General features: G+C 41.9%; 1 protein-coding gene across 1 annotated transcript; it reads left to right on the top strand.

Annotated features, from left to right (window-relative positions):
* The first annotated feature begins 6,935 nt into the window (after window positions 1-6,935).
* On the top strand, window positions 6,936-8,206 carry LOC105511195 (taste receptor type 2 member 3). Its single transcript, XM_011941310.1, has one exon. The coding sequence runs from the start codon at window positions 6,992-6,994 to the stop codon at window positions 7,940-7,942; it is 951 nt and encodes a 316-aa protein (XP_011796700.1). The 5' UTR covers window positions 6,936-6,991; the 3' UTR covers window positions 7,943-8,206.
* The last annotated feature ends 1,261 nt before the right edge of the window (window positions 8,207-9,467 follow it).

Below are 9,467 nucleotides of genomic sequence, written 5' to 3' on the forward strand. Positions count from 1 at the left end.
GCTTTCATGGGCTGATGTTGAATGCTTGCAGCATTTCCAGGCACATGGTGCAAACTGTCAGTGGATCTACCTTTCTGGGGTCTGGAGGATGGGTGCCCTCTTCTCACAGCTCCACTAGGCAGTGCCCCAGTGGGGACTCTGTTGGGGGTCTACAACCCCACATTTTCTTTCCACATTGCTGTAGTAGAGGTTCTCCTTGAGGGTTCCTTTTAGCCATGGCTGGTGCTGGATCCGCTGGGATGCATGGAACCAAGTCCTGAGGCTGCACAGAGAAGTTGGGCCCTGGGCGTGGCCCAGGAAACCATGTTTCCCTCCAAGGCCTCTGGGCCTGTGATAGGAGGGGCTGCCATGAAGGTCTCTGACATGCCCTAGAGACATTTTCCCCATTGTCTTGGCTATTAACATTCGACCCCTTGTTACTTATGCAAATTTCTTCAGCCAACTTGAATTCCTTCTCAGAGAGTTGGTTTTTCTTTTCTACCGCATGGTCAGGCTGCACATTTTCCAAACCTTTATGTTCCGCTTCTCTTAAACATAAGGTTCAATTTCAAACTCTGTGAATGCATATAAACGAACACTTTCAGAATAAGCCAGGTTACCTCTTGAATGCTTGGCTGCTTAGAGATTTCTTCTGCCAGATACCCTAAACATCTCTCCCAAGTTCAAAGTTCCACAGATCTCTAGGGCAGGGGCAAAATGCCACCAATTTCTTTGCTAAAGCATAGCATGAGTGAGCTTTACTCTAGTTCCCAATTAAGTTCTTCATCTCCATCTGAGACCACCACAGCCTGGACTTCATTGTCCATATCACTATCAGCATTTTGGTCAAAGACATACAGCAAGTCTCTAGGCTAAAGTTGCTAACTTACCCACATCTTCCTGTCTTCTGAGCTCCCTGAACTGTTCCAACCTCGGCCTCTTACCCAGTTCCAAAGTCGTTTCTACATTTTTAGGTTATTGTTATAGCAGTGCCCTATTCCCAGGACCAGTTCTCTGTATATTAGTCCATTTTCACACTGCTGTAAAGATACTACCTGAGACTGGATAATTTATAAGCAAAGGAGATTTAATTGACTCACAGTTCCACATGGCTGGAAAGGCCTCAGGAAATTTACAATTATGGTGGAAGGCAAAGGGGAAGCAAGGCTCGTCTTACATGGTGGCAGGAGAGAGACAGCAAGCAGGGGAAACCATCACTTTTAAAACCATCAGATCTTGTGAGAACTCCCTCACTATCCCAAGAATAGCATGGGAGAAACTGCCTGCATGATCCAATCACCACCAGGTCCCTCCCTTGACATGTGGGGATTACAATTTGAGATGAGATTTGGGTGGGGACAGAGGCAAACCATACCACCAACCTTTTATTTTCTTCAAATGTTGACACATTTATTGTATAATATTAATCAAATTCATTGATATTACCACTGAAATCAGAAAGTGTTAGAAATCTGTCAAATTCCTTACGGAGAATGTAGATTTTCCAAACTTTTACATTCAAGGGTACATGTGTAGGTTTGTTACATAGGTTAACTCCTGTTGTGGGCGTTTGTTGTACAGATCATTTAGTCACCCAGGTATTAAGTCTAGTACCCATTAGTTATTTTTCCTGATCCTGTCACTCCCACCCTTCACCCTCTAGTAGGCCCCAGTATCCGCCGTTCCCCTCTGTGTGTCCATGTGTTCTCATCATTTACCTCACACTTGTATGTAAGAACATTTGGTTTTGTTTTGTAAGAACATGTGGTATTTGGTTTTCTGTTCCTGCATTAGTTTGCCAAGAATAGTGGTCTCCAGCTCCATCCATGTTCCTGCAAAGATATGATCCCATTCTTTTTTATGACAGCATAGTATTCCATGGTGTGTATGTACCATGTTTCCTTCATCCAGTCTATCATTGATGGACATTTAGATTGATTCCATGTCTTTGCTATTGTGAATAGTGCTACAGTGAACATCCCACAGCCAACCTTTCAAGAGTGACCCATGCCGCGTGCATCTAAATCACACTGGGAATTTAATCGGTTTTGGTTGGAGGGAGAGTTATGAGTGAAGGAGAATACCTCTACTTCTTAATTCTTTCTGATTTTCAGTTTAATGATCTTACAAGAAATGAGTCAGTTTCTCTACCATGTTATCTTAACATATTCCTCTTCCTTTATATCAAGCACTGTCTTTTTACTGGTTAGAGTAAGTTCAGAGCGTCTGCTCCTTTCACTGTTTACTCATTACCAGTTGAAATAATCAAGAATGTTGCTTAAGAATTTGTCAGACCCACTTTTTAGAGAATGAGACTTCTGGCAGGCATTAGCAGCATTGAAGTCTCCCCTCACTATTGTAATTTGCTTCTGGGCCAGTCCCACAGTCTGTACTAGGATAGTGTGTAACTTTTTAGGTTGTCAGCATCATGCAACTACAGTAACAAAATTATTTATGTATTTATTTATTTTTTTTTGAGATGGAGTCTTGCTCTGTTGCCCAGGCTGGAATGCAGTGATGTAATCTTGGCTCACTGCAACCTCTGCCTCTTGGGTTCAAGTGATTCTCCTGTCTCAGCCTCCTGAGTAGCTGGGATTACAGGCGCATACCACACCACCTGGCTAATTTTTGTATTTTTAGTAGAGACAGGGTTTCACCATGTTGGCCAGGCCGGTCTCGAACTCCTTACTTCAAGTGATCTGTCTACCTCAGCCTCCCAAAATGCTGGGACTACAGGCACGATGAAATTCTTTTTTTTTTTTTTTTTGTCTCTTTATTCTTCATCATTTTTTCTCTGCCATGTCAGGGTCTTGTTTTGCCATTATAGGTGCACACCTTGACATTTAGTTTCTCTGCCTTACCTGTCATTTGAAAAAAAAGTGGTCTATAATAATAGTTCAGAATTAAGGCTGTGCAGTCAGCTTGGATTTGAATTACTGCTTCTCCACTCGACAGTTGAGTGGTCTCTCTCGTGAGTTAATTAACTTTATCTGCCTCAGATCTTTGTTGTTTTGTTTTCCTGGAAGTAAAACAAGGATAATAGTTCCTCCTTCATAGGCGTGCTGTGAAAAGCACAATAAGTAACACAGTGCATATAACCTATATAATACATAGTAACTGAAACAAGTGCTCAATACATCTTGGCTGTTATTATTATTCTAGTTTTTATTTTAAACAAGGTATTTATTTATTTATTTATTTATTGAGACGGAGCCTCGCTCTGTCGCCAGGCTGGAGTGCAGCCGCGCCATCTCGGCTCACCGCAACCTCTGCCTCCCAGGTTCAAGTAATTCTCCTGCCTCAGCTTCCCGAGTAGCTGGGACTACAGGTGTGCACCATCACGCCCAGTTAATTTTTGTATTTTTGGTAGAGATGGGGTTTCATGATGTTGGCCAGGATGGTCTCTATCTCTTGACTTTGTAATCCACCCGTCTCAACCTCCCAAAGTGCTGGGATTACAGGTATGAGCCACTGCATCTGACCATATAATTCTTTTAAGTCACTATGTCCATCTTGCCAAGTCTTATGTGATATTTTACAAAGCATATTAACCTTAAAATAGTTTATTGTACCTGACTTGTTTTGTTGTTAACTTTCATGAATTGCTAAACAGCTTATTCCACGTTAGTGATTTGTTTTATGCTTTCAATCTTCCACAACTATTTGTAATCAATCTGTGTATCTTTTTAAACTCTGAAGTCAGTTGGGCATCTTCTATATGTCATGCACCCATATAGGACCTGAATGTAGGGACGAATATAACAGGATTCCTGCACTGAAAGAATTCGCAATTAAGCTTATGGAGGGTTAGGGAGGATAAGCAGAAACCTTTGTAGCTAACTGTGATAGGGTGTGAGGAGTAGCTTAGAAGAGAATAGATAGGTTAGCTTTCAGCAGAGGAAACAGCACGAGCAAAGATCCAGAAACAAAAGTTTATGAAACAAAGGTGAGATATGGAAAGTGGGTTGGGGCTAGATAGTAAAGGGCCTTGAAAGCTTTCAGAGAACTTTGGCAGTGGGGAGCAATAGAAGGTTTGAAAACAAGAACATCTTATCAGAATTGTGCTTTAGAAGGAGAACAACAAAGACAGAGTGAAGGGCTAAAAGGAGAAAGCCTAGAGGCAGTTAGGAAGCTCTGTACTAAGCCTAGAAAGGTTAGCAAGAGTGGGGATGAGAGGTGACTTGAGGGGCGTTTGGGATTCAAATTGATTTGACAGATACGAATTGTGTACCAATTTTGTGCCAGACCCTGTGCTAGGCTCTGTGTTAGAAATACTGCAGAGAATCACTTACAGCTTCTGCCCAAGATCTAGTGGTGAGGGAGCCACTATCACTGAGAGGAAATGCAATTCAGAGGTGGTTCTGAGGTTTCTGCACGGAGACATGTGTGGATAGTAGCACTTCATTTCTGAGTTTATGGAACATGGATGTGGGAGCAGAGTTGAGAGGGGAAAAGATAATGAGCTTAGTTTTGAATATGGTTTATCCATAGACTTTCTAACTGCTCCTTGGCAGGGCATTAATTATGTTAGTCGAGCTCAGAGAAGTTGAGACAGGAGTGATTATTCTTTTTCTTCTGCCAAACACATTATAAACTGGTTATTTTCTTTATTTTTAATTTTTAAATTTTATTTATTTATCCTTTATTTATAACATATGTACATATGTTGGAGTCTTGCTCTGTCTCCCAGGCTGGAGTGCAGTGATGCGATCATAGCTCACTGCAGCCTCAAACTCATGGGTGCAAGTGATGCTCTCACTTTGGCCTCCTGGGTCACTGGGATGATAAGCATGAGCCACCATGCCTGGCTGTGAGATAACTTTAAAACATTCTAGCTTTCTGTTGTAGATTCTAGCTTTCTATTTTAGAAAACCATATTGTGGGAAAGATTTCCAGTTGCCCACCTGTTTTACGATGTACCTGGGACTTACCTTAATCATGTACGGTAGGAGACAACTGCTTTAATCATGTCACTGAGACAACTGCTTTGAAAGAAGAGTCTTTTACTTCACAGTTCCCAATAGGAGGTGGCATGCTATGCCATGCAGGGCCACTTAGGGACGCACTGGAGTTGGTCAGGAGGAGGAAGGAGAGGGGAAAACATGAGCCAGAGCCTTTGTTGTGTTTTTCATAGGGAAGCAATGAGTAAAGTACTGGTGGAAAGCTGAGCAAGTTTAGGATTGGGTAGTTTGAATAATTTCAGCAGGCTCCAGGCTCTCAAGATGGTCTCTAGTTATCAGGTGCCTAGCTCTGGGGTGACTGAAAGCAAGGTCGTAGTGTCCTGGGCTCATTTTCTACGTCCTAAGCAAAGGAGGTAGATGGGAGGGGCAGTATGGATTCAGGATTGGCTGGTTTGCTTATCCAAGGTGTTTTCCCAGGCAAGTTGTTTGCTAACTCTAGGAATTAGCTAACCTTGGGAGGGCACGCCTTCTCTGGGTCTGCGAGGCCCAGAAGTGTCAAAGCATAAAATACAGAAAATAAACATGGTCAATGCACTACCCAGTATCTATTGTCCCTTCTGTATTTATAGAACCCCGTTGTAAGAGGGTGCGCAGTGCATGCACTGCATTCCTATTCTTTTCAGTTGGGGGTTGCCAAGGGGCTATAGGCAGAAGTCACTTGGTGATGCTCTCAGGGAACTTTTTATATGAGTAACTCTTGGGAGGCATATCCGGTGTGCTTCCCCAGACTCTCATCCTACAGCTTTTTCTTTTTTGTCTGAAATGTGGACATTTCATGGCTGGATTTCCAGTTGCCATCTTAGACCATGAGGCAATCTTCAGAATGGATGATAGAAGAAGCTGGGATCTGTGATCACCATGCAACCACCATACCAGCCTGGACAGTTTGCCTCTGGACTGCTTTGGGGGACACAAATATACCTCTCCTCTAAGCCACTTATTTGTGTTGTGTACTTAAACCTAATTCTTCCTTTTTCACACATTGTTGACTTTATCTCCATATACATGAGCAACTCTTTACTCTTGCCTTTCTCTTACATGACCTTCCACGGCAAGAATAAGTAAAATCTTATTGTTATTCCCATGGTCCTTTAGGTTTTAAACTAATGTCTCATTAAATTTAGGGAAGGGAGTGGAACATAAAAAGTACACAAACCTTAGCAATTAACTTTAAAAAGAGTGAACATAAGCATACTTTAATATAAACTAAGTACTGTTTAATTCTGCATATAATTCTGAGTGAAGATCCTTAATTAATAGCCCCTTGTTAAATAGAGGAGCTCTTAGGTTAAGAACAGAAGTATTGTTCTTGTGCTTCCCTTGGCAGTATTACAGCAGACTAGAAATCCAGAGTGGGTCTGAGACTTCCCACTGCAAGTCCAAGATCGGGATGTAAGCTTGGCCACTTTCTGGTGAGGCTTCTCTTGCTGGCTTGTAGCTTACCGCCATCTCCCTGCATGTAAGCCAGGTTCCAAGGAGCAGGCCTTTTAATTCTAATCCAGGATCAATGGCACTGAACTTTTACAATTTTATGCACTGAAACCTCACTCCAGGTGGATAGTGGCTCCTAGTGGAATTCCTTTTCTGTATCTCTGAGTCCTCCCTCCTGAGGAATGAGACTTTTTACTCTTCTGAGTAATTCTGAGCCTCCTCCATCTGGTGCCGCTCATCTTTCTGTTTTGGGTAGCTCAGAGCCCTACACCCTTTGAAACTGAGTCCAAGTCCTCCATCATCTTTGTGACCTAGATCTCTTCCTTCTCTGTGTGACACTGGACACTACTCATTTGCATTTTAGCAAAGAGCTGCTAAGTTTAGGTTCATAGATGGAATGTGACAATCCATATCATCTGTGAAGAGGACAGACTCACCTGAAAGAGCCAGAGAGGATTCCCTAAATTGTGCTGTACGACAGACTAAATTGGGCAGAGACGAGAGACAGGTACAGTGAAGCAACAGGTAGAGGAGTAGATTAATGAGAAAAATATCAAATCAGTGAGGAGATTCTACATATCAATAGAAAGAACAAAGATCAGGACTGCCTAATTGCTGACATGATGGGACTCACCGAGGGGATGTTCCTGATTGTGTGTGGCACTCAGTTCACACTGGGAATTCTGGTCAATGGTTTCATTGGTTTGGTCAACGGTAGGAGCTGGTTCAAGACCAAGAGAATGTCTTTGTCTGACTTCATCATTGCCACCCTGGCACTCTTGAGGATCATTCTGCTGTGTATTATCTTGACTGATAGTTTTTTAATAGTATTCTCTGTCAAAGAACATGATTCAGGGATAATAATGCAAATTATTGATGTTTTCTGGACATTTACAAACCATCTGAGCATTTGGTTTGCCACTTGTCTTGGTGTCCTCTACTGCTTGAAAATCGCCAGTTTCTCTCACCCCACATTCCTCTGGCTCAAGTGGAGAGTTTCTAGGGTGCTGGTATGGATGCTGTTGGGTGCACTGCTCTTATCCTGTGGTAGTACCGCATCTCTGATCAATGAGTTTAAACTCTATTCTGTCCTTAGGGGAATTGAGGCCACCAGGAATATGACTGAACACTTCAGAAAGAAGAGGAATGGGTATTATCTGATCCATGTTCTTGGGACTCTGTGGTACCTGCCTCCCTTAATTGTGTCCCTGGCCTCCTACTTTTTGCTCATCTTCTCCTTGGGGAGGCACACACAGCAGATGCTGCAAAATAGTACAAGCTCCAGAGATCCAAGCACTGAGGCCCACAAGAGGGCCATCAGAATCATCCTTTCCTTCTTCTTTCTCTTCTTACTTTACTTTCTTGCCTTTTTAATTGCATCATTTGGTCATTTCCTACCAAAAACCAAGATGGCTAAGATGATTGGCGAAGTAATGACAATGTTTTATCCTGCTGGCCACTCATTTATTGTCATTCTGGGGAACAGCAAACTGAAGCAGACATTTGTAGAGATGCTCCGGTGTGAGTATGGCCACCTGAAGCCTGGATCCAAGGGACCCATTTTCTCTTAGAGTAACAGAGGGCCTGGGGTGGAGCCCGTGAGCCTTTTGCCCGGCTCAAGACTACGGGACTCTTCCTGACCCTCCCATGATACCAGTTCCATAACATCACTAGGAGAGAAACCCTGACTGCTTTGCCCCTGGTCCCTGGGGACCTCTTCCAAGGTGAAAGCCATGCTTCTCACGGCCTCTCTCTGTATGGTGGTTGTGGAGGTGGGGAGGGCGCAGGAGTAGTAGTGTTTTGGAAATGACAATGTTGTAAGAACACTCTCACTATAAACACACGCTGCTGTATTTTAATGATCATCAGCTCAACACAATGAGTCTGATTACTAGTTTCAACTTAAATTAGATACTAACAGTGATAAACATAAAATTCCATAGTAGACTTGAAGGAAAGAGCAAAAGTTTTGCAGTCCTGTAGATGTGGGCTCGAGTTCTGATTCTGGCCAGGATTTTTGGGCTCAGGTGAGTTACTTTAATTACCTGTCTGATCCCCTCTTCTGATCCCTACTGGCCATTTTAGCACGGTGTGTTATGTAAAATACTCAGTAAGTGAAGGCTATTATTGTGCTAATATTGGATTGTGCAGCAACAGCAATTTCCATATGATTCCAGTTTCCACAAACCCATTGTGTAATGATGAAAACAGTGGAAAGAAAATTAAGACCTTTAGATTCTAGATTCCAATTCAATCTTGCATTTCATGATCATTTTGCTAAAGTACATTTTCCAGTAATTATTTTGTAGATTGGCCAAAAGACCAAGTGGTTTTGTTTTTATTTTCAACCAAGATGCCTACCTGGCTTTAAAATTACAGTTTTATCAAATGTAATATAAGCAAATTTTATGTTTAATCAATTTTATTTAAACAAAAGTATATAGATGCTGATTTACTTCCTGTTATTAACAATTTTGACATGTCAGTGAAAAGATATTGCTTAATATTCTGAAGAATTCTCAAATTTGTAAACATATTCAGTTAATACATATGGCATTATTCAGAAATGTGGATTTCTAGTCCTAATGGGACTCTCAGAAGTGGATTGTTGTGGCTAAGAATGTGGACCCTGAAGCCAGACAACCCGTGTTTAAATTTGGCTTTGGCCCTTTTGAACTGGGTGACCTTGGGGAAACTTCCTAACCAGTCTCTATTTAACTTTCTTCACTTGTAAAATAGAAATAGTAATTGTGTGCGTGTGTGTGTTGGGATAAAGTTGTTGGAAGGAATGAGTGAATTAACATATGAAAAGTGCTGTCCTACATGGAGTAAACACACAATAAAACTGCTATCGTTGTTGTTATTTTGTGAAAAGGAGCATATTTTAACATAATAAAAAGGAGTATATTTGGACATAGCATGAATGTGCATTACATTACTGGACATTTGGTCATATGTAACCGGAAATTAACATTAGGGTTGTTCTGGGATTTATATCTTAATTTCTAAAATGACGGGAAAAAAATTTCCTTTGGTCTGCACAGTTTGCATTATCCCATTGGATTAAACACCTCCCCAACCAGCAGGTGGGGGCTC

This window comes from Colobus angolensis, unplaced genomic scaffold, assembly GCF_000951035.1.
Source record: "Colobus angolensis palliatus isolate OR3802 unplaced genomic scaffold, Cang.pa_1.0 Scaffold2, whole genome shotgun sequence".
NCBI classification, from domain to species: Eukaryota; Metazoa; Chordata; class Mammalia; order Primates; family Cercopithecidae; genus Colobus; species Colobus angolensis.

Excerpts from the sequence above, each read along its gene's own strand:
- LOC105511195 (XM_011941310.1), top strand. The coding sequence starts at position 6,992 with ATGATGGGACTCACCGAGGGGATGTTCCTGATTGTGTGTGGCACTCAG.